This window comes from Aspergillus thermomutatus (genome assembly GCF_002237265.1).
Source record: "Aspergillus thermomutatus strain HMR AF 39 chromosome Unknown NODE_167, whole genome shotgun sequence".
In the NCBI taxonomy this organism is placed as follows: Eukaryota; Fungi; Ascomycota; class Eurotiomycetes; order Eurotiales; family Aspergillaceae; genus Aspergillus; species Aspergillus thermomutatus.
The window spans coordinates 37,290-64,892 of NW_020798216.1; the positions used below are offsets into that span (position 1 = coordinate 37,290).

The 27,603-nt window shown below is 50.3% G+C and overlaps 10 protein-coding genes across 10 annotated transcripts; 3 read left to right on the plus strand and 7 right to left on the minus strand.

Annotated features, from left to right (window-relative positions):
• Positions 1 to 35: 35 nt before the first annotated feature.
• CDV56_104748 (OSBP family protein) lies at positions 36 to 1,909 on the minus strand (the record flags this gene model as incomplete). Its single annotated transcript, XM_026758367.1, has 7 exons — positions 36 to 324; positions 383 to 696; positions 749 to 998; positions 1,074 to 1,352; positions 1,424 to 1,534; positions 1,592 to 1,697; positions 1,789 to 1,909. 7 exons carry the CDS (start codon positions 1,907 to 1,909, stop codon positions 36 to 38), a joined length of 1,470 nt encoding a protein of 489 aa, XP_026612555.1.
• A 1,236-nt stretch (positions 1,910 to 3,145) lies between these two features.
• Positions 3,146 to 4,095, minus strand: CDV56_105017 (GIG1 family protein; the record flags this gene model as incomplete). Its single annotated transcript, XM_026758636.1, has 4 exons — positions 3,146 to 3,283; positions 3,335 to 3,519; positions 3,575 to 3,757; positions 3,816 to 4,095. The coding sequence occupies 4 exons, from the start codon at positions 4,093 to 4,095 to the stop codon at positions 3,146 to 3,148; spliced, it is 786 nt and encodes a 261-aa protein (XP_026612556.1).
• An 806-nt stretch (positions 4,096 to 4,901) lies between these two features.
• CDV56_105140 (uncharacterized protein) lies at positions 4,902 to 5,652 on the minus strand (the record flags this gene model as incomplete). Its single annotated transcript, XM_026758759.1, has 2 exons — positions 4,902 to 5,579; positions 5,629 to 5,652. 2 exons carry the CDS (start codon positions 5,650 to 5,652, stop codon positions 4,902 to 4,904), a joined length of 702 nt encoding a protein of 233 aa, XP_026612557.1.
• Positions 5,653 to 6,508: 856 nt separating this feature from the next.
• ssuA (RNA polymerase II subunit A C-terminal domain phosphatase) lies at positions 6,509 to 7,372 on the plus strand (the record flags this gene model as incomplete). Its single annotated transcript, XM_026758892.1, has 1 exon — positions 6,509 to 7,372. One exon carries the CDS (start codon positions 6,509 to 6,511, stop codon positions 7,370 to 7,372), a length of 864 nt encoding a protein of 287 aa, XP_026612558.1.
• A 226-nt stretch (positions 7,373 to 7,598) lies between these two features.
• CDV56_105366 (putative DNA excision repair protein (Rad26L)) lies at positions 7,599 to 10,695 on the minus strand (the record flags this gene model as incomplete). The annotated part of the gene is made up of 2 exons (XM_026758985.1): positions 7,599 to 10,525; positions 10,584 to 10,695. The coding sequence occupies 2 exons, from the start codon at positions 10,693 to 10,695 to the stop codon at positions 7,599 to 7,601; spliced, it is 3,039 nt and encodes a 1,012-aa protein (XP_026612559.1).
• A 415-nt stretch (positions 10,696 to 11,110) lies between these two features.
• On the plus strand, positions 11,111 to 11,982 carry CDV56_105636 (exosome non-catalytic core subunit SKI6; the record flags this gene model as incomplete). Its single annotated transcript, XM_026759255.1, has 2 exons — positions 11,111 to 11,409; positions 11,472 to 11,982. 2 exons carry the CDS (start codon positions 11,111 to 11,113, stop codon positions 11,980 to 11,982), a joined length of 810 nt encoding a protein of 269 aa, XP_026612560.1.
• Positions 11,983 to 12,821: 839 nt separating this feature from the next.
• CDV56_105758 (high-affinity Cu transporter CTR3) lies at positions 12,822 to 13,631 on the plus strand (the record flags this gene model as incomplete). The annotated part of the gene is made up of 3 exons (XM_026759377.1): positions 12,822 to 12,896; positions 12,973 to 13,003; positions 13,069 to 13,631. 3 exons carry the CDS (start codon positions 12,822 to 12,824, stop codon positions 13,629 to 13,631), a joined length of 669 nt encoding a protein of 222 aa, XP_026612561.1.
• A 776-nt stretch (positions 13,632 to 14,407) lies between these two features.
• On the minus strand, positions 14,408 to 15,319 carry cyp4 (peptidyl-prolyl cis-trans isomerase; the record flags this gene model as incomplete). The annotated part of the gene is made up of 4 exons (XM_026759497.1): positions 14,408 to 14,594; positions 14,662 to 14,768; positions 14,899 to 15,068; positions 15,268 to 15,319. The coding sequence occupies 4 exons, from the start codon at positions 15,317 to 15,319 to the stop codon at positions 14,408 to 14,410; spliced, it is 516 nt and encodes a 171-aa protein (XP_026612562.1).
• A 1,468-nt stretch (positions 15,320 to 16,787) lies between these two features.
• Positions 16,788 to 19,733, minus strand: CDV56_106043 (putative cell polarity protein; the record flags this gene model as incomplete). Its single annotated transcript, XM_026759662.1, has 3 exons — positions 16,788 to 17,189; positions 17,248 to 18,375; positions 18,438 to 19,733. The coding sequence occupies 3 exons, from the start codon at positions 19,731 to 19,733 to the stop codon at positions 16,788 to 16,790; spliced, it is 2,826 nt and encodes a 941-aa protein (XP_026612563.1).
• Positions 19,734 to 21,815: 2,082 nt separating this feature from the next.
• Positions 21,816 to 25,389, minus strand: hmg1 (HMG-CoA reductase; the record flags this gene model as incomplete). Its single annotated transcript, XM_026759985.1, has 4 exons — positions 21,816 to 22,155; positions 22,218 to 24,565; positions 24,619 to 24,984; positions 25,048 to 25,389. 4 exons carry the CDS (start codon positions 25,387 to 25,389, stop codon positions 21,816 to 21,818), a joined length of 3,396 nt encoding a protein of 1,131 aa, XP_026612564.1.
• Between the last annotated feature and the right edge of the window lie 2,214 nt (positions 25,390 to 27,603).

Consider the following 27,603-nt stretch of genomic DNA (forward strand, 5'->3'; position numbering starts at 1 on the left):
TATGAGCAGAATCAGATAGCTGAGAGTAGTAGGGCTTAATTCTCTTCCGCGTCGACATATTCATCGACTTCGGAGGTCCGAGAATCCTTGCGTTCTACAGAATTCTTGGCCTCGCTGGAAGGCTGGGGAGCACCTGAGGGACTGGAGTCGGCGCCATTACCAGTGTTCTTTACATCCACAGCGTCAGATGCGGAGGGGGCGGTCTGATCTTCTCGCTTTTGTGCGTGGGGTGGAATCTGGAATTGGCTGTTGTCTTTCTGGCCATCCAGGATAGGCGCGATGGATAGGATTTGCTCCGCGGCGTGTTCAGGGTTTTGAGAGTCACTGTGCCGCGGTCAACCTCGGATTGAAGGGTAAAAAAAAGCGCCTCCGTCACACTCACATATGCGCGCTGATGATCCAGTCCAAGTCCTCCTCACCCTCGTCGGGACCGCCGGGGCCCCCGTGAACAGGGCGGAAGAGCCTTGGACGCCATTCCACTCCTTCATCGGCCCGCTTAGCGGCCTCTTCACGCTGACGGTCCTCAATCTTTGTCTTCTCATCTGTTGCTGCCTCATGGTTACGGGCAATGATCGCCTTGACCGTGCTTTGCCACAACCGCTGCGACTCACGCTCGCCCTGCTGTTCGATCGGCCGGGTACTGGGCGGGGTATGTTTCGCGTGTGTTGCGTCGAACAGGACATCCTTCTTGTGAGTCTGTAAATAGTCAGTATGTGGTCATGTAGGACACAAAATCAGGACAGCGTACGTGAACATCCTTGATGAACATCTCTCCGGTCCATAGTCCGGACAGCTCATAGTATACCTCGCCCGTTTTCTCGTTCTTGATCGTCCCGCCGATGGCATTGTAGGTGCCGGAGAAGTACCCCTTCGTCTTGAAATCGATATCGGCGACTAGATTGTTTTCGGGACAACGGACGTAGCTGTGATCACCGAGCTCATACTTCATCTTTCCGAAAAGGATGCCACGGGCGTACATATTCGGTTGTGTCAGGATGCTGAGCACAATTCCGTTAGTATCAGATTGAATGATATCCCCGCAGTTCCTGGAAGTAGGATATGTGGCCACATACTATCGTTCGCCCTTCTCTGGGTTTTGGCCGCGGTTCAGGAAGCGCAAAATGGCGATACCCTCCATCATACTTGCCGCCGAGTTTCCTAGGAACTTGCTGCGAGGCTTCAACGTCCCGTCAATTCGGATGTGGTGTTCTGGCGCCATGAAGAAGTAACTGGACTTGGGAGGGTGGTGAGAGGTCTGTTCGGCGATGTAATATCCTCGCGTGCCATCGGGGTAATCCCAGTAACAGGTGAAGGTCTCTCCGAGAATCGGATTCAGCGGCTTCTTCACGCCTCTGCAGTGTAAGCGTTAGAAAGGGTGTCTCATCTTCGGAAAACGAAATGGGAGCAAGTTGAGACCACGTACGGAGGTTTAATATGCCATCCGCTCAGGTAGAACTTGACGACGGAAACGAAGCGCTCGAGGGGGTCATCGATCGTGGGCATGGGAAGAAGGGTCTCCGGATGAGCCATGAAGCTTTCGATAGGGATCATGATTAGCCAGAGTATCAATGCAAGGTTCGAGCACACATACTTGGTGATCCGTTCCAGCATGGAACGAGGCTCCAGGATGAAGGTAGGCAGTACGACCCGACTCAGGTCTGCGCCCGGTCGGAGCTGGGAAATGATATGAGACAGCACTGAGCAAAGGAGTAAGCGCCTATACTACAGCCGAGAATAGAACCTCCGGAGACGAGCTCCTTGTTGTAACTGAACATTTTAATTACATACCATTGCCCTGTTCAGGCTCAACGACCTCATCTTCCCCGCTTCCGACTTCCGCCTTGGATTCATCCATGGAGGAACGAGTACCTGAAGAATGATGGAAAAAGGAGCCCCAGTCAGCGGACATAATGGATTAGAATGACAGATTGTGATGTAGATGGCTAGAAGTATATAGAAGAATAGATGGAAACAAAATGCGTGGAAATGATAAGCAAAGTATGGAGGGAAAAATTAGGCGGAGAGAATGATTAGTTGCAGGAGGGGGAGGAAGAAGAAGACAGTATGACGTGTTGGAGGAGACAGCAACAACAATGATTAATACGGAGTATCTAAGGTAACTCTACTCACTGGAAGTGGCCACAGATGAACGACGGCGGATATGCGGAACAGTTATAGGCATTTTGTTACTGTGGTATAAGCAGCAGTAGTAGTAAAAGTAGTTCAAGTTCAAGAATGAAGATAGACAGATAGATTAATTGTCGCGTAGGGAGAGGAGGAGAGAGGAGCAAGAAAAAGAGGAGGAGAAAGAGAAAAAGAGGTCTTGGAAGAGTAGTGATGAGGTCGCTTTGGGGAGTCTTTTTCTCTTTTCTTCTTGTTGATGTCTCTTTTCTTTCCTCCTGTTAGGTAGATATTTATGAAACCAGCTGACAAGTCTCGTGGTTCCTTGTTGAGAGGAGGCTTGGGCCGTATCTACATCAGGATGAAGCTGGAAGAATGAGAGGAGAAACAGACGAAGAGGATTTTTTTTTTCCCTTTTCTTCTTCGCTTGACTATTGTGGCATGCTATTTTTCAGTGCCACTTTTTTAATAACATAAAAAGACAATAGTACTATTCTTCTTTTCCTCTAGCAGAACTCTCCAGAGCGTAGTCTAGTCTATACTGTGGTGGAGCAGCCAGCAGGGAGTGACGTTGTTCATACAGATTCCAAGAGAAGGCTGAAGAGGTTGATCGATGATCAACTATGACCATTTCCCCACAGTTCTACAAATATTTACCCGATTCAATCGCGATGGTAAGATGGTCTCAATCTATTCCTTTCTTTTCTTTCATTTACTGTTTGACTTTTGATGTCAGGATCTCATCCATTCAACACACGCTCGTAATCGTATTTCTCGTTCTCACCGACTATCAAGATTGAGAGGGGCAGGAGCTTGGCAGGTGGGGTTTACTCTGGTATTACGGAGTCCTATGATCTCTCTTTGATTAATTGGTTAAGATTAACATGATCTGTGTCTATATCTGTCTAGTCTAGAGATCCCTGTCTCAGAATGCCCTTCTTACACCATCATCTGGCCCTAAGTATATGAAGCAAACCCAAGTCAAACAACGCCATGCAATTCCCCCTCTGTGTAAGAGCTCAGCTCAGATCCTTGCCGTCATTGGCACATCCCCCTGAGTAACCTCCTTGACGAATTCCATATCTGGATGATAGAGCATGACATGAAAGTGCTCAACTGCATGAACCGACTTGAGCGACTTCCAGTTCTTGAACCAGACGACCTATGCTTGGTTAGTAGGCTGAATCTCTCATCGCCAGATAGAACCGCAGACCTGCTCAGCCGGCACCCGCGACCGAAACGTCCTCGTCACATAATCGTCGATCTCCTTCCTCGCCTGAGGCGTCAAATCATCCGTGGTAGGATCATCTTCCAGCTCGAACTTGGTCCACACAACGAGATGCACAATGCCCTCCTCGACCCCATACGGCCAGTCATTGTACAAAATCCGGATGTCCTCTGCACAAAGTCAAGTCAGAACGACCGGTTCCCTCAGCAATAGGGGTAAACGAACCATCGAACTCGAACGGCCGTCCCTTGGGCCTCAGATCATCGGCGTGTCCATCCCCCCAGCGGAGCCTCTCCTTGACTACGAATCGCATGATTGATCCATACTTGGCCACAATGTGCGCTTTATATTCCAGATACCTTCTCAGATCGCTCGGAACGCGCTGGAACAGATCTATCCTGTTACTTCCTGGTGATAACATGTCAGCACCGATTGTACAACAATACTCCAAGCCGGGCCCACTTACTAACAATCTCCTTCACCGTCTCCCAATCCTGTCTCTTGTACTCCGCATCTGGCGTCGACAGAATCGCAATGGACTTGGCCGGCAAGTCGCGCAGAAACGCAGGACAATCTGCCGGCCACTGTGACGGGGGGACATTGACGAGCCAGTACGGTAATTTCTCCGTCAAGTTCCTGTTTTGAGCTAGGCGCGCAGTTGAGGCGCTGAGGGTGGGTGATTCGAGCCCCTCATCGATAGCCGTGAACGTCGCTGCTGGCGTTGAGAGTCTTGTGGTTGTAGGCATTGTGTGGCTGGTGTGTATAAGCGATTTTTCTTGCGTAGTTGTGGTATACTTCGGTGAGTACCGAACGATGACATTCTGAGTTGAGGAAGGAGAAGTCCCCTAAGACGATGGAATGAAATTACGAACTCCTTGAATTGAGTTGACCCTGATCAGCGCAAGGGACCGTTGGTGAGCCGCGTGGCAACTGGCAAGGGATCGACCCGAATGATTGTCGGTTGAAGGACCCGCACGTTCGCAAGTCGCAACAGCACTTACATTGTTCTAGTGTTCGAGTAGTTTCTCCTTCCTGTAAAAATACAATAGGGGTAAGAAATTTGAGCCGGCAGCCATTCTTTTCACTCTATCTATAAATCTCCGAGGGCTGTTCAAGTCAAGAACCGCGACGAATGCAAGTGAGCCTAGGTGATGAGGTCAGGAGAAGCACACTTCTCCACTGTGGAGAGGTGTCAGTGTCAATATCATTAATTCACCTAAGCAATGATGAAACATTACTCTTTTTGAAATCACATATCTACCCCGAATATCTAGATTTCTCCAACAAGAATGTGGATATGATCGGTACGGACTATCTATGGTCAATATTGCATGGTCCAAAGCCATAGTCTCACGAACTGCCGTTCACAGGATACTTCAACTATCAGCATGTGGCAGAATCCTCAACATACGCTTCAGAAACCAGGGCATCATATAAGCAGTCTATTACTCCGTAATGGTCGGGCTCGAAGGTCCACCAGACGACTTGTCTGATGCTTAGCCGGTTCTAGCTTAGTTTCGATTCCAAACTCTGTCATCATGTCGATTTCGCTTTAATACTGAGTATCATGTGCAGGAGACGCAGCGAGAGCTGCGATCTCAGGCCCGTCCGATCGAATGATTGATACTCCCGCTGCTTCACACTCTCGCTTGGCCTCGTCCCATCCTGCATCAGGATCAACGCATCTGGTCGCATCCTCGACAAGATAGCTTTTGAACCCTGCCCTCGCGGCATCAATAGCCGTGTATTTGACACAATAGTCACCAGCAACTCCGACTGAGAACACATGCGTGATGTCCTTCTCGGCTAGCACTGCTTTGAGATCAACATCCACGGACTGAGCATGAAGGGCCGGGTCAAGGTTGCCAAACGCATCAGAGAAGGCGGAGTACATCTCCACACGCGCATCCATGCCTTTCTTCACATGCACGTCAATCTTACTACTGTCAATCTCAGGGATGATAGAGGCACCCTTGGTCCCTCCAACACAATGAACGGGCCATAGCCTTTGCGCCTTGGTTTCGTTTTCCCTTCCAGGCGCCGGATTGGTCATCTGGACGAAGGACTCAAAGGGGCGATTGTTAGGCTCGGGATGGTTGCTCGCAAAGGATACATGACTTTGGGGGTGATAATCTTTCGAGGCTACGCGTATCACGAAGCCTGGGTTGGCGAGCAAAGTGTTGATGACTGGTGCAATTGAGCGAGCCCCTTGTACCGCGAGTGATCCATCCTGTTGCTATCAGCTTCTTTCCACAGATCTGAGAGCAAGCTGTGCTGACCGGTGGGCAGAAATCTTCCTGCATATCTACCACAAGTAATGCTGCCCTCATCATGAGTTGGGTATGACGGCTTTCCTGTGTTAAGAATCTATTGGAATTAGTTTGTATTGCCCTTCCAGAAGCAATGGTCGACCCCTGATATGGGCACGAAGTATGTGCGTCTCCCCTTTGTTCTGGTTGTTCTTGAGTTATGGCTAGCCTTCTATACCATACTCTCCAATGAGCTGACTATCATGCACAATCTGAAGACAGCATCAGCATCGAGCAGCCTGGGAAGACACTATTGTAGGATGGCACTGGTAGACCGACATGACGAGAAACACCCCGCCATAGTTAGTTCTAGAAAGGGTTAGCGCAGAGTCAAGATGCTGCTGACTCAGCAAAGCACCCAAAAGCCTCGTGTGAAGAAAAACGCACGCAAGATTCTTCAACTTCTGTCATCAGGGCTGCGGCCCTTCATCCATCTGTCAAGATCATATAATTTGACAAACAATACATCAGGCTCATTTCAAGACGCAGATAATGAGAGGCATTCTCAAGGTATGTACTATGAAGTATCAGTCTCTATCAACCCATGCTGTGCCGTCACATGATGATCTCTTTTTATTGGAGCTGTCCTAGCTACACAATGCGGACAACCTTTTTATACGCATAACTCTCTTTCTGATACCTTACTTTGTCTCCTTGGTCATTACTTTTGCAAGCATCAACATTCGATCATGCTAATTGAATGCAGCTTCTACAAGGAACAAGTGAACACATCTTCCAGCCTCCTTGATTTTGGTCTCGGAAAGTCGACTCCCAAGCCGTCACTTCCATTTCTCCTCAGAATAACACATCACACTTTGTGATATTCGATTGCATCGCCAGTTCTCTCAACATGGCTCATGACCCTCGACTATCCAGTGCGGGCACTGCCACTCCCAATCCACCACCTCCGCCCCCTCCTCCACCCCTGGAGCCCTCCATGACAGGAACAGGCGAGGCCCAGGCCGCAGAAGCATCTGCACCCGCACAGTCGTCAGACTCATTTAAGCTGAAGTTCTGCACAGTATGTGCATCGAACCAGAACCGTTCGATGGAAGCCCATCTCCGGCTTTCGACAGCGCCCTCTCCCTTCCCCGTCATCTCCTTCGGAACAGGTTCCCTGGTCCGTCTTCCAGGACCATCCATCACTCAACCTAATGTCTACAACTTCAACACCACTTCGTACTCGCAAATGTATGACGAGCTTCTCTCCAAGGACGAAAGACTCTACCGTAATAACGGCCTTCTGAACATGCTCGATCGCAACCGGAATCTGAAATGGGGCCCGGAGCGCTTCCAGGACTGGGTTCCGGGGATGCCGCGTGTGGACCATGTGTCGAAAGGCGACAAGGGTGCCCTGGGCACGGAAGGAGGCGCGGTCGACGTCATCATCACCTGCGAGGAGCGGTGCTGGGATGCCGTCGTAGACGATCTCATGAACAAGGGCGCGTCCCTCAACCGACCAGTCCACGTGTTCAATGTTGATATCAGAGATAACCATGAGGAGGCCCTGGTAGGAGGAAAGGCTATCCTCGAATTAGCCTCGCGACTCAACGAAGCCGCGACCCAGGAACGCAAGATTCACGGTGCCGAGGGTTGGGAAAACGGTACCGGCGAAGCCCGTAGGAGCTTCGACGAACGCGTACCTGAGATTCTGGCTTCATGGCAGGAGAAGTGGCCTAACTTGCCGGCTCTGTGGACTCTGGCCTGGCTATAGTAACGAGGAGTCTTTAGTGATTCACACTTGCATAACGATAATCCATGGATTGATATGACTTTCTTTGCGAATTGTACTGCCAGCGTCTTTTCGTAGCCATTATGTACAAATATAACCGCGTAGTCAGATCAAAGCTGTATATCAACCACAACTCCAGCTAAGCAAAAGGGTATCTCTCGAACAAAAGCCCAGACAGACAGAACTCCCGTTTTCCAAATCCAAAATATCAGCTCTTGCCTAAAAGTATCTCTCGTCGCTCGGTATACCACCGCTCCAAACACGCCCGTCTCTGAGCCTGCGTCATACCCTCCACCACAAGCGCAAACTCAGTGGCACTAGCGAACCCGAACCGCTTCGCCATGCTACAAAACTGACGTTTCATCACCTCCCGTGGTGGATGAAATTTGTACCGGATAGGCCGGCCGTCCTTGTCGACAATGGAATCCCGGCCGGTCTTGTCTTGCGAGGACCCGAAGACCTGTATGTCCCCTAGTTTTTCATCGGCAAGCTCCGCACGCCGACTGAGTCGTTCTTCCACCTTGGACGACCCGACGACCTCGTTGTTCAAATGGGTGTATTCAACGCCCGCGCCGGCGAGGATGGCCTGTATGGGATCGTGTTTCTGCAGGGTCATGGCAGCCTGGGCCTGGGCCTGGGGGGCGGCGTCGTCAGCCTCGCCGCGGATCATGGCGGCTAACTGGCTCATGACTTGGTCGTCTTGATTCTTGGTTTCAGAGCTGCTGTCCAGTGTGGTGGTCGCTGTGTCGGTTTCGTCTACGTCGATGTTCATGACTTGGACGCCGGCCCTGCTCTCGGCGACATTGGTCTTGTTGACAATGTCCCTGAGGACGATGTTATTGTTTTTGAACTCGAACAGATTGTCGAGCCCAAAAATCTCGCCCTTCTGGTCTTTTTTCTCCTGCACTCCTTTAAAGTATCTCCGTTCGGAGCTGGCGTTATAGCCGATGTTGGCCTGCTGTTGCTTGTATATCTGACGCGCGTAGACAATCTCCTCGATCGTGCCGGCGGAGATCAGGCGGAAGACCTCAACGTTGCGAGACTGACCGATTCGGTATGCTCGGTCCTGGGCCTGTAAATCGTGCGAGGGGTTCCAGTTCGGGTCGACGACGACTACTTTATTCGCCGAAGTGATGTTCAGGCCAACCCCTCCGGACCGGGTCGAGATTAGAAAGACGAACTGTTTTGGGTCGGAATTGAACTCGTCGACAACCTTTGTCCGCTCTTCATAAGTCATGGAGCCGTCCAGGTAGCTCACATTGTAGCTAGTGTAATGAAAGAGCATCTGCAACATCTTGAGAAGACGGACGCTGTGCGAAAACACAAGCACCTTGTCACCGTTCGCATGCCACCATTTCAGAAGCTTGCGAAGGACCTTCCATTTTCCGCAGAATTCGGGGTTGGCGTAGTTGACAATGGAGTCTCGGGTCCGATAGAGCTGCTCCCACTGATCGGGAACGGCGATCTCCAGCATCTCTTTATCCTTCTCTTGCTTCTCGAATGAGTCTGCCCCTTGCGGTATGAGGGTTGCAAGGTGGTTGCTGAGCTTCTGGAGTATGGCTATAGCGGGGAATACATAGTTCTGCCATCTGCCTCCGGAGGGCAGAAACTGCCGGCAGCACCAGCCTGCTTTCTTTCCTGAGCCACAGTCACACTTGTCGGTGGATGCCTTGATATACTGGACAATGTCGCTGTCGAGAATGTTTTCGTAAGCACTAGCCTGTGTCTCCGTGAGCGGACAGAAAACGACCCGGTCGCTCTTCTTCGGAAGCTGATCGGCTATCAGTGTCTTCATGCGCCGTAGGAAAAATTGAGGTAGGAGATTTTCAACGAGCTTCTTCGCCGTCTTGCGAGCTTTGCTGAGTTGGTACAGGGTGGCATCGTGTGACTGGCCAATTTTCAAGGGCTCCGAGATGGTACGTTTCCAGGTCGTAACCGGGCCAAGTTTTCCCGGATTCGTCCAATTGAGGAGCGTCCACAATTCTTCGTATTTGTTCTGAATGGCGGTGCCTGTCAGCCCGATCCTGCAAAGCGCATTGACCATGTTCATCGCTTTCGTTGTTTCGGAGCTGCGTTCCTTAATGATGTGGCACTCATCCGCCACAACGCAGTCCCATTCGACCATGTTCACAGCATCCTTATTGTGCAGATATGTGCCATAGGTTGTAATGAGAATTTCCAAGCGGCCTGACCTTGCGGCTTGCAGTGCGAGCTCCTTGTTGTCCCCATGGTATGTATCAACATGCCACCAGCCCCAGCGGTTGAATTCCGAAATCCAGTTATGGATCAAGGTTCCCGGACAGACAATCAAGGTGCGCGGATACCATCCGTCGCGGCCACTTCGCCTCATCTTCCTCATCCTTTTGGCGTCTCTTTCATCACCAGTTTTTCCGTATGCTGCAGTGAGGAAAGTAATCACTTGCACCGTTTTCCCCAGACCCATGTCGTCACCCAGAATGCCGCCCTTCTGATAGACGAAAAGTTCATGGAGAAAGGCGGCACCTTCAACCTGATAGGGCCGCAACCATTGGGCAATGGGGGCCGGGATCAAACCGAGCGAGTAGGGAAGGGTTATATCCTCGTACTTCCCGCAAGGTTCTATGTTCCTAAATGCAGGTCTCTCCTTGAGAAACTCTAACCGCTCATCGTCCGAGAATTCCACTTCGTCGAAATCCGGTGGCAGCTTCAACCCGGACTCTTTCAGGTGGTCCATCCGCCGGTCGAACTGTGTTCGACGCTTCTGCAGATAGTCCGGAAGCGTATACTCCATGAGCTCATCGTCCGAGGGAAGTTCTTCTCCATATGTCCTCATACGAATGGGTCTCGTACGACTAGTTTTCTCGTCCTCTTCCTTCGGCCTTTTGCCGACAAACGAGTCAGGATTCGCCACTTTGCTTTTCTTAGACTTGCGAAGATTGGCACTGCTGCGCTTTCGCTTGATAGCTTTCCTCTCTTTGAACTGCTTATAAGCTGCTTCGCCATCATTAAAGGAATCGTCGCTACTGTCTGTATCCGCTATGTCAACGACGGAGGTATCGCGGTTGGAAGGGAACGGAAACTGCTTGATCTTGGAAAGCTCATGATCGGATGCAGACTGAGGTGGTTCTGGGTCCGATTTGAGTACAAGATCTGTATCTAAACACAAATTCCTCAGATTAGCTTGTAGCTAAATCCTACATGTGGAGAAACATACTGCGAGGAGTAGGCATTGATGGCTTGGAGGGATGAGTGACATCGAGATCGTCATCGTCCGAATTGTCAACAGTCGATATGTCAGTGTCTTGTGACTCCCAATCTTTGCCCATTCTGAAGAACTCTGCTCATTCTGAAGAACAAAGTGGGACAGGAAATTTGTCTCCAGATGCGCAGAGAAGGTGCTGGTGAGAATGCGGAGAGCGGAGTTGGAGGACTTATTCAGGCGGATTTCCCGACTGGGAAAAGAGCTGTCGGCCTGCAAACTGAATTTGTCCGCTCTCACTTCGACCTCCGCCGTCTGTCTCTTTCGTTGTACCTGCGCAATTCCTCGCCGTCATTTGGGATCGGGATAATCCTGAGTCATCTTTCATCAGCTTCATAAGCGCTTTTTCTCCATTGTTGCTTGACACCTGTCTGACGTCCCTGACATCCCAGGAAAAATTCCTCGTGACAAGCATTAAAGTGAACGGTGGGGGAACCAGCACAGAAATTGGTAACAATCACGATAAATCAAAGAACTCAAAAATGCCTCTCGATACCTCTACGACGTATCCTCTTACGAAGCTGCGCCTTGATGGACGCCGCTGGAACGAGCTTCGCCTTCTTCAAGCCCAGATTTCTACCAACCCCGCCAGTTCTGGGTCGTCCTTTTTGTCCATGGGAAATACATCGATAATGTGCTCTGTTCATGGTCCGGCGGAGGGAAAGAGGGGAGATGCGACAGGAGGTGCTGCAGGATCCGCGGGAGCTGTGGTCGAGGTGGACGTCAACGTCGCGGGGTTTGCAGGCGTTGATCGCAGGAGGAGGGCTGGAGGCAGCGACAGGTATGAGACCTTCTTGCTACGCTTCATCCCTTTCGCTACGTCCTAACATGTGCCGGATATAGACAATCTTCACGAATTGCGACGATACTGCGCTCGGCCTTTCAATCACACCTCCACACCCACCTCTATCCACACAGTACGATAAGCATTCACATCTCAGTCCTGTCGGCCGACGGGTCTCTCCTGGCCGCAGCGGTCAATGCATGCACCCTGGCCCTTGTGGACGCCGGTATTCCCATGCCGGGCCTGCTTTCTGCGTGTACCTCAGGCATGAGCGGCAGCGCCTCTACGCCACGTGATCCTCGGAATGACTTTCTGGATCCCCTTCTAGATCTGTCATTGCCAGAAGAACAAGAGCTCCCTTTCCTGACGGTTGGGACAACAACAGCTATTCCCGTTGGTGAGGACGCGATGGACGAGGACGAGGAAGACATGAAGGTCTCTATGATGGTGATGGACTCGAAAGTCCATTGCACGTATCTCGAGACAATGCTTGCCGTCGGAATTGACGGATGCAAGCAAATTCGTGAGATCTTGGAAGGAGTCATTAAAGGGACAACCCGGGGAGTATGATATCTACTTGGCATGATGTTTCAAGACTTTTTCAGGACCCTCAAACCCATGATCTGGCGGTTGATTCATTCTATACCCTGCATGTATGCTCTATGGGAGTTGGGCGTCCCGGTTATGGCGATAGATGGTGATTCTACCTTTGAAGTGATTTTTCGTATTTTATTGGAGCATTCCATTTCTTTTCACATTGATAAATCGGAGACAACCGACTTGAAGGGCCAAGGATTATAGATTCGAGTGTTCTGGGGCCGAAAAAAAGCCAAGCGGCCGAAATGTGCTCAATTCCACTCGCAGCCAAACCCTAACGGGTCTAAGCTGCAGCAAAGTACTTCTTAGCAGACGGCAAACTGAGGCCTTTCGAGCACAAATTAATGAAACAAAGAGCAGAAAAACACGGATTGATATCCACCCAAAGACTATCGGAATCATGCGATCGAGCCACAGAAGAGCAGAGAAAAGGCTGCGGGATCAGCTCATTCGTTCCCTGATTCGCCTGTCACGCTGTACAACTTCACTTTCTCCCACGGTGTCACTGCTGCTTGATATCTCTATGTAGCAGCTGTGTTTCTCTCTTCTCATTCTTTTCTCTATTGCTCTGCTCTTCTCTTCTCTCCCGTTCTCTCTCTTCCACACCTCCTCCCTCTCCCTGTCGGCCAGGTCAAGGATTGACTGACTCGCTACCTCAAGTCACATCTCATCGGAAATTCCCTAACTGCACATCTGCAATCCTCTATCCCACCAGTACAATGGATCATATGAGCCATGCTACGGACTCCATGATGTCCATGACTTCAACCATGACCATGGCCATGTCCGCAACCTCGAGTGCCAGCGCCGCCATGAGCACCGGCAGCTCTGATAGCATGAGCATGAGCATGGGTGGCATGGACGGCATGAACTCCTGCAAGATCTCGGTATGCATGACTCGGAGCATCGACGACAAAATCAGATAAAATATCTGATCACCGGCTGACCTCGCCAACCGTCTAGATGTTGTGGAACTGGAATACCATCGATGCCTGTAAGCTCTCTCCATCTTCACGTTGTGGCGTGGTCCTTCCACCATTCCAACGCCGACATCTCCAGGCTTCCTCTCCGAACAATGGCACATCACCTCCCGCGGCATGTTCGCCGGCTCCTGCATCGGCGTCATCTGCCTCGTCATCTGCCTCGACTTCCTCCGTCGCGTGGGCCGCGAGTACGACGCCTTCATCGTCCGCCGCGCCCGCCTGAGAAAACAGTACCTCTCCGCAACCGCCTCGTCCCAAGGCCTGACCGCAGCCACCGACAGCGGCGCCGAGGACTCTCACGGCTCCACCGTCCCAGCCCAAGGTGTCGAAGGCGCAGCAGCCTCCAAAGGCGCAGCCCAGACGACCTGCAACGCGTTCGAGGACAAGACGCCCGTCCGCCCCACGCTGATCGAGCAGTTGGTCCGCGCCCTGCTGCATATGCTCCAGTTCGCGGTGGCGTACTTTGTCATGTTGCTGGCCATGTACTTCAACGGGTACATCATTATCTGTATCTTCATCGGGGCGTTCCTGGGTGCTTTCATCTTCTCCTGGGAGCCCTTGAATCTGCAGAGGGAGTATGTCGTTCTCCTCCCTTTCCCCCGTTACTTCTTCGGATGGTATACGGCGTGCTCAAACTGACCTGTGTCTTTGTTTTAGGAATGACGCCACGACGGTCACCAAATGCTGCGGATAGATGTGCTCGTTCGTTGTACACCGGGTCTCCCGACGACGGTTCGCGGTCCGGCCTGCAATTCGTTGACTTGAGTCTTTCACTTACTTTAAGGCGACTCGCTGTTGTTAATCAAGCTTCAAATAATGTCTCGATTTCAAGCGTCCCGCATCTCCACTCTCAGATCTGCAATGGAAGGTACACGCTGTGGACCAAGATACCTCAAGCTGTTTGCAATGAGATCAATGACAACAATCAGAAATAACCCAATCAGTTTACCATCTGGGTTCCATGTTTGTTTCGTAGTCGTTTCATTGTAAGGTCACGATAGGCTGGTTGAACAGATCTTCGCAATCAAGGCCGGACAACCTATACTGGCATTCCAATCATGGCACCCTTCAGCTCTACATTCACAAGCCTGGCTTTCATGAAGCTGTCGGACCAGACATGACTTATAGATCGTATCGCACGGCAGGGAGTCAGTTACGAGGCGGACAGTAAAGATATACAGGTGATCAGAAACGGAACTAATTAGAAGCAATTGGCCGGCACAAAATGAAAGTGGACAGAGGCATGCTTGGCTAATAATTCGGGAACAGTTCTAGATTACACCACGCAGGAAAAAGAGACGTCGGGACTCCCAAGGCCTGATCGGAGAACAGAGAGCCACAGGCTTCATCTTTTGTGTCGTCAGAACCGAGAGGGTCCCGTTCGATCGAAACCGTTATCTCCTCCTTTTCATTGCTTACAGCTCACCACAGTTGACGATCTTGGGACGAGTGTTGGAACGGACAGCACCGCTGCTGCTTCCGAGAGCCTCGATCTCCTTGACGATGTTGAAGGAGTCCTTGTCGGCAACTTCACCAAAGACAACGTGCTTGCCATCGAGCCAAGAAGTCACAACGGTGGTGATGAAGAATTGAGAGCCGTTGCTACAAGGCGATCAATACAACTTCGGGTACCTTTGAAGACATAGACGATCCGCAGGATGTGACTTACGTGTTAGGACCAGCGTTGGCCATCGAGAGGATACCAGGCTTGTCGTGCTTGCGCGAGAAGTTCTCATCAGCAAACTTCTCGCCGTAGATAGAGCGACCACCAGTGCCCTGAGTGCAAAAAGTTGTACATATTAGTCCTCATATCCCATTCAAGTTAAGGGGAAAGGGCCTGGCCCCCAAAAGGCGATGTGGGGTACCAGCCCCGGCGAGGACGGCGCCATGTAAGACCGGAACTCACATTGCCACGGGTGAAGTCACCACCCTGGAGCATGAAGTTGGGGATGATGCGGTGGAAGGTAGAGTCCTTGTAGCCTTCACCAGCGGGCCGCTTGCAGAGCTCACGGAAGTTCTTGGCGGTCTTGGGGACTTCATTATCGAAGAGGTTGAAGACAATACGGCCAGTCTTGGCTGTCAAGGCACGAAGAAAGATATCGTCAGTAACGGATTTGGAAGCATTGATCGGATAATTTGTATTCAAAATCAATACGGCTTGGTTTGAGAACAATCCCGCGCCGATGCTGAAAAGTGGGATGGAGGGGTAATGCAATTGTACCCCGGACCCGGGAAGCCAGTATAATAGAGACAGGGAAGGCGTGGAATAACTTACGGGCAGAGCTGCCCACAGGGGCGTACTCGACGTCGAAGAAGACCTGAGACATGGCGGAGGAGGTTTGATGGAATCTGCGAAGAGACAGGAAGGAGGACTGGTTGCAATTGAGAACGGAGAAGAGGGGACGAGAAGAGAAGGACGAGCAAGGTGGGGTTATTGTTGACCTGAGGCTACGGGAGAACATTGTTGCTGTCGGTGCTGGAACTAAAAGGAGGGGCAGAAGCGGGACAATTCGGCGGCCGACAGGGCAGTCACGGGACTAAAGGTACAAGGAAAAGGATTGCGTCAGCCGAAAAGAGCCATGTGTGCAAGATTAGGTAAGCCATTTGGCATAGGTTGTTGCTGGCCTGAGGCTCCCATGTGGTTGGCTGGCCGGCAAGTTGGCTGCATATAGCAAGCTCACAGAGCTAGGCACAGAGCTAGGGATGAGCCATCCTTTGCAGGGCATCAGGAGCACAGCAAACCCATCAAGTAGAAGCAATTGGGAACACATGAGAATGTCCAGTCCCCAAAAACACGGAGAGGTGCTACTCACCCTGAATAGATGATGAAGCAGACGAATGCTGGGAACGGTGACGTGCTGTATGGAGAGCAGTAGAACCAGACGTGAAGATAGAGCAGGGGAGAAAAACTAGAACAGAATCCCAAAATAGTATGGTGCGAAAGATTATGATTATATAATGTTACACCAAATGTGCAGAGTACAATGCTTCGAGAACCTGTTTGGAACTTTAGGACGAGGGAGGGAGAAAAAGGAGGCGGGATCGACCTGGGGAGAGCTCGAGGTCCACCATGGAGTCACGTGATTCCAACAAATATCCCGGCTCTAGGGATTGAGACTGAAAAAATGGGCAAAAATAAGCTGATTAACCAGCGTTTTGCCTTCAATTGACCTCTCTGTGAGTAGACTGATATACAGTACCAATAAAGTCAGATATAAATTCAATGTAAGATGGACCAAAGGCAGGCTGTTCTTCCAATGAGATAAGAACGTCTAAATGCGAAAGGGTAGCAACGAAGGGGATAGAATAAGCAAAATCAAAAGCAGGATTGCCGAGGCAAATTGCAAGCAAGAAGACAGAGAAACCACCGCTTGCGACTCGAAGATCATACAGGACAAAACGCTAATCGTCGCGAAGAACGAAAAATGGAGCAGAAGCGGTGTACACGAATGGTAGCAAAAAACCAAATCACAATATGAATACACTAAGTCGAAAATAAGACTAGATCCTAAGAAGAAAGGTGAAGGAAGAAAGTCATGAAGCTCCACTAAAGAACACTTCGTTTCACATGGCCGCTCATTGTCGTGCATAATAGCTGTAAAAACAATCGGAAATTCAGCAGTCTATGGGTGCTCACTGCGCACCCAGATCAAAGTTTTGGGTTGAAAGATACCAATTCTGCCTTTTTCAAAAGAGTGAAAGACAGAGAGTCATGGAAAAAATGTCAAGGAAGAAGATGAAGAAACAAGCTTGTCGATGAAGAGTCGAGGCACTGAGCAAATCCGTTGCCGAGTACTACCGGAAGTCGTCTTCGGAGTCATTGTCATCGGTAAGGTCAAGTCGATGAACGAGTTCCTTTGTTTCTCTGGCAATCTCGAAAGCAATGGGGGGAAGCTTCTTGGTGACCTCTCGGAGTTGCGCAATATCAATGGCATCGTCGCCCTCGGCTGTTGTTTCTAAAAGACGAGCCCGATGCAGGTCCAGCGTCTGAAGTATGGGCCCGGAGCGTTGCCGAAGGACGGGACTAGCGTTGGATTTATTGATGAAATGTTCTGTGGATGAGGAGACATTTGAAACGACAGAAGAAATGGCCGAAACATGGGTGCGGATGGTCGTCAGACCGTCTTCGGCACGAATGCTGGAGACGAGAGCCTGAATGGATTGAACCAGCCCGTCTGTTTGGTCCTCGACGTACAGCTACAGAGTTGATTAGCTTCCACCCCAGGGAAGACAGGATACAGTAGAGTCAACTCACCTTCAATTCCTGGAGCTCGTGATCTTCAGGTTTCAGCTGTGAGCCTGTCGAGAAGCCGTTCTGAAATCCCGCATCGAAGTGGGAATTTGTCCCATTTCGAGTATGATTAGAAGGGGCGCTCATAGCACTATAGATCGACTCGTTATTGCTCATTCTGCTTTGGCTCGGAGCAACGCTAAAATAGTCGGGCGACTTCATCTGCGAGAATTGATCTTGTTCCTCTTCATTTTCGTTGAGCTCATCTCCTGGAGTGGGGCGGATTTTCACGAGACGAACGAGTTCAATAACGGCAGTCGACAAGTGCGATGCCGCAGCGTCCAGAAGCGAGACGGGTGAAAGACCATTCGAACGGACAAAGTTCTTGGCCGCGGTGATCATGTTATTGGCTGTCGCAGACACTTTCCGCGTAGCTTTTGTACGCATAGCTGCTAACCCGTCGGCAGGGTTTTGCATTGATTCAATGTCATGAAGGACATGACGGACTGCAAGAATAACACCCTTGATCTGATGCATCACAAGCTGGTATTCGTCGGATCGTGCGACGCGAAGCAACTCGTCGATGGAAATTTGAAACTTGGTCACATGTATATCCTTGACCAATCCATCGTCCTGCATGAAACCATTATCTTGAGTTACTGTGCTGAGGCCGGGACGAGTCTCTGATATGCCGGATGATGCTCGAAGATGCCGTAGCTGAGTCTTGACTTTGGCGTACCGGGTCTTCCATTGCTGTAATTCTTCTTCCAACCGTTGAACCTCGCCGGACAATCGCTCTTCGTGCTCCCAGCGGGACTGGCTTTGCTCTGACAGAGCTTTCATCTCCATTAAAAAGGCGGAGGCTTCTCGTCTGACTTCCTCTGTCACATGTTGTTGCTCCTGTAACTCAGCCTGCAGGTCCCGATGCTTGATCTCCAGCTCAGAAAAACGAGCTTGTAACCCGGGGTCCCCGGCACTCTGCCGCGATGCCTCGTTGAGTTGATTTCTCAGGTCTCTCTCCGTGGCATCATGCTCCGTTCGCACCTTTTCGAGTTCGAGTTGAAGAGAGGTGTTCAACTCCTCCGCCTGGGATATTTTACTTTCGAGTTCCATCTTGAGGGCGTCCCACTCTTGTTTTTCAGCGCCAGTCACCTGCTCTTCGTGTTACTAAAACACCAGTGTGAAATTCAACATGTCAGTTAGGCGTCACGTACCTGAGATCTTTCCTGCTCTTCCTGAAACTTCGCCAGCTCCTCATCTTTTGACCTTATCAACTCCTCAAGTTTGTCCACCTTGTCCTGCCCCCCTTCGTACTTGGAAAGTTCTTCGTCTTTTTGCTTGAGCAATTCCTCCAACTTGTTGACTTTCTCCTGCAACGCCGATGCCTGCGACTGCGTCTCCGCCAGAAGCTTCCGTTCGCCCTCGCCCAGAGTCGTTGTCGTTCCTCTTCTGCTTTGCAAGACCGCGTCCAGAGCAAAAGCATCACTCCTTGCGTCATAATCATCTTCTGTACCGGCCGCATCATCATCATCCTCCACCATGATGCTCTTGTTTGGAACAATTGTGTTGCTTTGGAATGACTTGGCTTGCGGCCCAACGTCGCCGTTCACCGATGGCGGTCCACCCAAGGACCCTTGGCGAGGAGGGAACCCACCCATTGGACTGGCTGGAGGACCACCGGAGGGATAGCCCCTTCCCGTGCGGCTTGGGGGACCTCGAGACTGTGAGCGCCGACTGCCGGGGGGAGGAGGATAGCCGTTAGGACCGTAACCATTTGGAGGATAACCATTTGACGGACGACCACGCAAGCTTGGGGCGGGACTGGCTCGGCGAGACTCACGTGCCGGAAACTGAGGGAATCGCCGTTCTAGTTCGCAGAAGACATCCGTAGCCAAGTCTCTAAACCGCTGGTGTTGAAGGGACGCGAGCTTCTGGCGTGCTTGATTGCGCTTCTCATGGAAGTCTTCCCGAGGGGGCAGGAACGGCGGCACGTCGGGGCGCGGAGGACCAGGCCGCCCGGGAGAAGGCATGGCCTGCTGCCGGCGGAGGAGTTCGTCGTAAACATCAGTACTGAGCTCGTGAAACTGAGTTGCCGAAAGCCTGAGCAGCTTGTCTCGGGCTTTGTTCGATTTACTGTTCGCTCTTTCATCCCGATAAGCTGCATTAAGGAACCGTCTCAGGGCAAGGTAGTGTTGACCCAGAACTTCCTCCATCTGCTTTTTTCGCTTGCTGCGATCCTCCGCCAGAGTTCCACTGCTGGATCGGGCCGCCACTGAGCTCGGGGGCGACGGGTTGCCTGCATCGCTCACGCCATTTGTAGACCCATTCGGCGCACCCGCATTGTTCGGACCCAGCCCGCTGGGTGTGCCTGATGTCGGAGGAGTTGTGAGGTTATTGCGAGTCGAGAAAGTGGGCGAGAACGGTGGATCGGATTTCTGGTACTGATTGATCCCTGACCAGTCACTTCCATCTACGGAGACAGGCGACATGGTGCCTGGGTTGGGATTCATAGGGGGCCGAGTAGGAGAAGGTCACGTCGCTCCGTAGCCGCTGCTAGCTTGAGGCACCCGATCGGTCGGAGCTTCACAGACGAGACGAAGAGCAGATTGTGATCATGAATTCGGGGTTCCACTGATGACTGCGACGAGGAAGGCCATCGACAAGGGGTTACACGATCAGCTCGGCAGGGGCGGACGTAAGATAATGCGAGATCGTGATAATCGGCAGGGGATGCCTGTGGCTGATCGGAATTTATACGGCAGGAAGGAATGTGATGAAAAGGAGTGAACTAAGTGAGAATGAGCAAAGGGAATGAGGTGCAGAAACTCTTCCACAGAGAAAAAGGACCGTCTTTCCAACACCACGATGACGAAAAGAGAAGAAGAAGGAGGAGGAGGAGAAAAAAAAAATTGATGATAAGTTTGAGAGCAGCGACAGGAGGAAAGTGGAAGCAACAGCCACAGAAGAAAATCAAGCGTTTCCCGACTCCGAAGACTACTAGATAATACGAGTTAAGAGGAGGAAGAAGTGGAGGGCCGATGGAGACGAGACTGGGGGAGAGACAGACGATTACGAACGGAAGAGGAAATCCATAGGTACCTTACGGGGTAGAGAGAGAAAATTGCCCAAGACCATGGAATTACGATTACGAGCCACGGAAAAGGAGGCATTCCTGCTCCATCCATAGGTAGGTACCTTCGGTAGGTACCAAGCATCTTGTCCCAGGTCAACAACAGTGAGTGGAACCTTCAGGCACCATGTCTAACTAGAAGAACGAAGCACTGATCTTGGTTCTAGACCTACATAGATAGGATTCGAGGTTTCAGTCTTTCTTGTATTATCCCGAGCTAATATAACATGCACCGAAGCATTGGGAAACTCGGCATCCAGCATACCAGAATCATACCTACCTTACCTAGGTACGGAGTACTGACTGAAATATTACGCAGAATAACTCCGTACAACAGATGAGTCCCCACCGCCCAGGAACCGATCAAAGGCTATCCGGCTAGTCCGCAATGTGACGCGGTGCTAATCACTGCGAAGTGCGAAGTGCTAAACCACAACCTGCTTCCTGGCACAAGAATAGGGGGTTTAATTCTGAAGAAGCGGCAATGTCGACTTTGATCAGCATTCTCTTAGTCTTAACATGATGCTCTCACGCAGAATGCTAGCTATTGACATAATCCACAGAAGCAGAGTAAACTAGTCAATAGCAGCGGATTCTCAGCCACAATACAGCACCCCCAAACTTTCAACAATGGGTGAAAGTTACATACGCACATGGGGTATCTACCTACCCAGGTACATTGCTAAGCCACTCAATGCCACGGAACTGTGTTCAATTTGCTCTACATATAGGTACTCAATGTTGACTAGCAGTGGGTTCTTCACCAACTCCTTTTGCTCCTTTAATTACTGTTCTACTCCGTACCTGAGATGAAGCAGGAGCGGGTAGATAGATATATGGGAAGTGAAATATGGGCCTTGAGCTTGGACAATCTTTGAGTCCAGACCGGTCGCTGAGCGATCGCAGCGTCGTTCGTCGTTACGCTGTCTTGAGGTAATAATACCTCCGTGGAACCTGTAATTTTGGTAACTACCTTAGTATCATGTATCTCTCAACGCTGCAATGAATGATAAAGTGGCAGATTATGTATGCTCTTCATTCTAGAAATACTTCATTCCAAGCAAAACCAAACTCAATCATTCATTCATTTCAATTATTACAATGATCAGTCCTCAGTAGTTCTATACAGTTCTATCATGTCCAAGTTTCACCATCCCGGATATAGCATACTTCCATACTCCATGTTTCCCTGTGAACAGAAATCATGGATAGCGATTCTTCAGGAAAGATCGTGGTATCATAGGCAATGTACGCCAAGACCGAAAGTACCCCAACGGCCAAGAGCCAAACGCCTGCCGCCTGGATTAAGGGCCATGTGCCTTCCTCATGGCCAGCGAAGAATATAAGCCACGGTGAGCTGGCCACGTAGCTGGAGTTGCCGAAGGCTCGGCTACATTTCCCTCCTAGGGCAGAGTGCAAATGTGCACGAACTCTCGAATGGTCACTGTTAGTTGCTCCGACTTCATTTCGAGGAGGTCATCGTCAATCCCCGAGCAGCACCCACGGCTGCCGAGACGGGTGTGGATGACCGCGTCGGGGCAACACTGCGGTTGTGCGCCATGTGCGCTCTGACAAGGTGGCCCGCAGCAAGTGCGGAGCACAAGCTCAGCTCTCCCGCAAGAACAGCGGCAGCGACAATTCGAGCAAGTTGCCGGGCATTGTCACCTGGGTTGGTGGGGTGGGAACCACGGACTCCGAGCAGATCAAGCATGGCAGACTGTCCTTCAAGAATAGTGCCACCCCCGATTGTGCCAACTTCGATAGAAGGCATAGAGACGGCGATCTGGAGGTTGCCATTGAGGCTGGAAAGTTGACCAATTAGCCACTCAAACGACGCAACAAATCGAAAGGTATGACAACTTACTTTCTCATGGTCGTGATACAGCTGCTGCTCTCGACATTCTGCGCAGGATCCTGGCCCGTTGCCAAGAAGACAGCAGTGACAATGTTCGATGCGTGAGCGTTGAAACCACCCACGCTTCCAGCCATAGCACTTCCAATCAGATTCTTACTAGTATTAAGCTCGACCAGGGCATTGACATCGCTCTTGAGCACGCTCCGGACGACGTCACCGGGGATGATAGCCTCCGCCACCACGGACTTGCCACGACCGTCAATCCAGTTGATAGCAGCAGCCTTTTTATCTGTACAGAAGTTACCAGAAACGGAGATGGTAGCCATGTCGTCAAAGCCGCACTCAGTGGCCATGACGTGGAGTGCCTTTTCGACACCCTTAGAGATCATGTTCATTCCCATCGCGTCACCTGTTGTAGTCTTGAACCGGATGTAAAGATAAGTGCCAGCGAGAGCCGTCTTAAGATGCTGAAGGCGGGCGAACCGACTAGTAGAGTTAAAAGCCGCAGTCAAAATACTTCTGCCCTCTTCCGAATCAATCCAGACCTTAGCAGCCGCCGCGCGTGCAAGAGTAGGGAAACCGACACAGGGACCACGAGTCATGCCATCGCCAGTCAGAACAGTGACCGCGCCACCACCGGCGTTGATCGCCTTGGCGCCTCGACTTGTGCTGGCCACCAACACACCTTCCGTAGTAGCCATGGGAATAAAGTAGCTTTGGCCATCAATGGTCAAAGGGCCAGCAACTCCCAAAGGCAAAGGCAGATATCCAATAACATTCTCACAGCAAGCACCGTGTACAAGCGTATAGTTGTAATCCTTGTACGGAAGCTTCGAGGCTTCCAAAGAGCTTGTGATGGCGGAAGTGGCAGGAGTTCGAGCAACAACAGCACGACGAATCTTAACGGCTCTGGTGAACGCATCCACACGGCTCATCAGGTCCTCGTTTTCCATGGTCTTTTCCAACGCATATCCAGGAATCTTGCCTCGCAGGGAAAGCTCAACCAATTCTTCATCACTCAGGTAAGCAGCTCGCTTCTCCTTCAAAAACGCCTCGCATTCCTCTGGACTCCTCTTGGGTGTGTCGGCGTTCAGATCGATCTTGGGGTATTCCTTCTTTGGTTCCACCACAGCAACCTTGGGGGCGGCAGGGACCGCTTCAGGTTCCTTGATGCTCCAACGAGCGGCATTGAACAAGTAGCCGTTCAGGATAATGCTCAAGGTCAAAGCAGCGATGATCCACTTGCTGATGATGGGATCTTCGACACTCTTGAGAAGGCTCTCGATGACACGCCCGCCGACAGCGTCGAGGAACTGATCGGTGTACTCGATATCGAATGTGCGGCTTTCGCCCGAGGCGGCGTAGTGTACGGAAGGGTATTCAAGTTTGTACTTGATTGGAGGGATGACAGTCACAACGGTCTCCATCATCTGACTCTTTGCAGAGACGTAGATCGAGTCAAGCCCGTTTTCAGCGACCTTGAAAGGATCAATGGGCGTCGGCGCAAACACATTAGAGACACGGGACAGAAGAGGCAGGCCAGCACCCTGGCTGGAGTTCCGGAATGGGATAGTGGATAGATTAACCACATTGACCAAGACGAAACCCCCTACCATCAAAATCTTGAATCTGCGAACACTGCTGGATCTGAGCTTCCTCCCAAAAATGCTAGTCTCGTTGCTGCTCTCAGATCCAGCCTGGGGCCAGTCATTACTCGAGGCGACATTTTCTGCCACCCGATGGGTGATACCATCTTCTTCCAGAGCTTTGCGAAGGGTAATATGGCGCTTGATCCGGTTGATTTCGAGTTTGATGCACAGGATGGTGGTGTAGAAAGTGAAGAGCAAAACGCAGTCGAAAAACAAGATCCACGCCGCAAGGAAGCAGAACTGTCGCAACCCACCCTGGACTCCGGAAGCAGCACCAGCAATAAGAATGGCAATCTCGATGCAGTAATCGCGGATGATCTCAAAGCCTTGTTCCTTGATCGCAGTCTGAATAGAGTCCTGAATGGACTTCGTGGTGCTTGATGAGGTTTGACCAGCTCTAGATCCCTGGCGCCTGTTGTCCACCGCCGCAGTGAGAACAGCCCTTGTGAGAATGATCGGCTTCTCGAAACCGATGGTGACAACAAGGAATGGAAGGCCCTCGGACAGCAAAAGAACATTGATCGGGACGCCAAGCTTCGTTGTGACCAGAAGACCAAACAAAAAGGCGAAGACGCCCGAGAAGAGGACAGTGGCCGCCAGCCAGAAGTTAGAGCCGAGACGCCGCATCGAGAAGAAGAGGGACACGAAGCTCAGGTGCATCGAAAGGTATCCCAAAGTCATGATGACAATATCAATCGTTTCGGCGTGCTTGGTACGTTAGCGAAAATGGCAGAAAAACCTAGGTAGGGTAGACCATTTACCTTGATCAAATCCACAAATGAACCCCAAGCATCTGCCAACCAAAGCTTGAGAGCACCACCTGAGCCGTAAGCTGGGCCACGGGCAGCTCGCATGATCCATTTCTTTTGCTCTCCATCGTCTTCATCGGTGGAGGAATCCGGGATCTCCTGTACCGCCTTCAGGAATTGTGGGACCTGATCAAATGGCAGGGTGAATGCGAGGGAAGAGTCGTGGGAGAAGGGAGAGAACAAGTTAGGAGTGTATGGCACTGGGTGAGCAGAGGCATTGGGAGGAATCGGCACTTCTGTTGCGGCAGGAGCGATCGAAGATGACTTTGATAAGGAATCCGAGAAGATAAAGGTTGTTAGAGCGAGATGGTGGACGTCCTATGGCCAAGAAACAGTCAGCGAGGAGAAAATCAAAGTCAAGATAAGCGGACAAAGACATACCGTGTAGTTCTGGCTCACTGAACCGTCCTCGACCTGCCATTTCCAAGATGTACTCTCACCCAACCGAAGACTCCGGCTGCCCTGAAGCAGAGTATCGACGTCCACTTGACCGGCAATATTCCTGGGGTTCCTGACGCTGTCGAACAAACTGCCTTCAAGTAGGCCCACGTAGGTTGTACTGGCGAGCAATGCAATAACCACAATGGTGTGTATAGGGTGCTGACAAGCATGGCTGGAAATAGACTGTAAGACGCCAGTGACCTGGCGCTTTAACCATCCCGGTTCGGCATCGCTCTCAGCTTCTGCCGAGCGAAACTTCCTTGTAATCAGAGAGGCAGCCATGGTCTATCGTAGACAAATGGCGAGCAGGGAGAGGCGGTGTAGGCCGCGTGCCTAGGGGAAAGTGCTGAAGATGACGGTTCGCAGGGTGAGACCCTATGGCGTAGTCCCGCCTCGAACTGTCTCAACTCGACGCTGAAAAATCTCAAGAAAGGTTCTCAAAATCAGAAGATGACATGAGGTAAAGTATCGAAGAGGTCGCTGCTTGCTGAAAGGACTCTAACAAAAGACAAACTTAACTGCGGTCAGCACAATTATCTCTGGCGACGCTTCACCAATGATTAAGCATACCAGACAATAAGGGGCAGCGAAATAACCAGCCCACTGTTCAATATTGAGCTGAATTGACCCTGTAGAAATCAATTCCAATCCCACCAACAGCTCCTTTCTTTTTCCTATCCCTAATTTGCCTCGATGGCGGACCCCTGAAAGTTGAATGAAAGGGAGTCTGGCACGCTGGGGAAGATGGAAAATAGTAAATCCGGTTAATTTTGCCGCCTAAGCACAGCCACAAGCACCGTGGATCACTCCAGCAGCAGCTAGTACCAGGCTCTTGGGAAACAACGAGGTTGAACTCGACCGCACAGTAATATATATTTGAACAGTGAGGTAAGGTCTATAGAGTACAGGGAAGAGAGAATGATAACAATACTTATGGAGAAGAATAATGAGCAGAAGGGGAAGAGGAGATAGAGTGGGGAGGACAAGGAAATAAAAGACTAAAAAAAAAAAAAAGCTATGTACTCTTCCTAAAGTCCTAAAATCCAAGATAAAGCCCTCGGGCTTTAGTCAAAGAAATAACCAGTACGGAAACGTTCCAGGGTCCCGGTCGTTAAAATCCCAACTAGTCCGTAGTCCGTACTCCCAAGAATGAATTGTAATTTCATTCTATCCACCGAGTAGCTGTCAAATTAACTACTAGTTGAGTCTGCTTCCTCCTTTCTCTCAGCAACGAGCAGCCATATCGATGAGATAAACTATCGGGTTACCTTACCAGTTCAAACCAACAATCCAGCGTGTTCCTCCTGGGTCTATTGGAGTAAGGAGTTACGTACCCTACCACTACCTTCGATGTGCTACGAGTAGATATCAATATCAACTGCTAGATACCTGTTTGCGACTCTGCAATTCGTGCAGTTCTGGTACTCTATCATCTGGGCCATGCTCGAGATCCGTACCAGTATTTCAGTGTTTCCATTGATACTGAAGTAATCATGACTGCAGGATCTGCAATGCTGGTCACATAGCATTGACAAATAGGTTCAAAACTGCATATCTCCACAAATCAGCATATCACGTAAGACGGATGATGTTGATGTTGATGATGATGACGAAGCCAGCTTCTGAGGCCAAACAGTACCTCGACCACATTAGCTTAGGTTGTTCTAAGAGGTCAAGCAATTGAAGCAAGCAAGCAAGGAGCGAAATAAGGTACGCCGTCTCCCTCGGTGTTACCAGTTTAGGTAGCTCCCGGGTAGGCGGACTCTTTCTCAATCTGAACTGGGCTCAGCATGGATAGAAATATAGAAATATAGAAATACTATCCCTTCAGCTGTCGCCGAGTTTCATCAAATAGTGGGTCTCCCATGCCCCCTAAGCATGCCTGTAATTTGATTGGTCAGCTGAAAACTGCTTACCTGTTTAGGTAATAAGACTGGCAGAAAATTTTGAATTCACTACTCTCTGGAATGTAAGGTTGTATCCACACCTAGATATCCACTCCTACCTACCTAGCATACCAACCAGCAACCATGGATATTGCCTCCCTACTTTATCAGCTAGATACACTACCATCTAGCCTGAAGAAGCTGGATAGTAAGAGGTCTAATACTGTTAGATCTGAAGCACTACTAGCTAAGAAGTAAAGGGTAATGCATAAGGAGAAGGCAGAGAAGATTCTCAGCAAGATTCCTGATATTAAAAGTATTAAATTTAATCTAATTAAGATAAGTAAGCCTTAAGCACCAGTACTACTGCTTCTTAGTAGTATTAATACTTAAAAGCTACTTAATCTCTTTAATCTCTTCTTTACTAATAAAATTTAGGATATAATAGTAAGAAATACTAATACCTATGCTAATTATAAGTGCTTTAGCATCTCCCTTATTAATACTTAATCTTAGACCCCTACGCATGCAAATAAGATATATATTTTTATTAGGATACTTATATATATAGGGGCTTTTAAAAAACCATATATTAAGGGGTATTAGTATT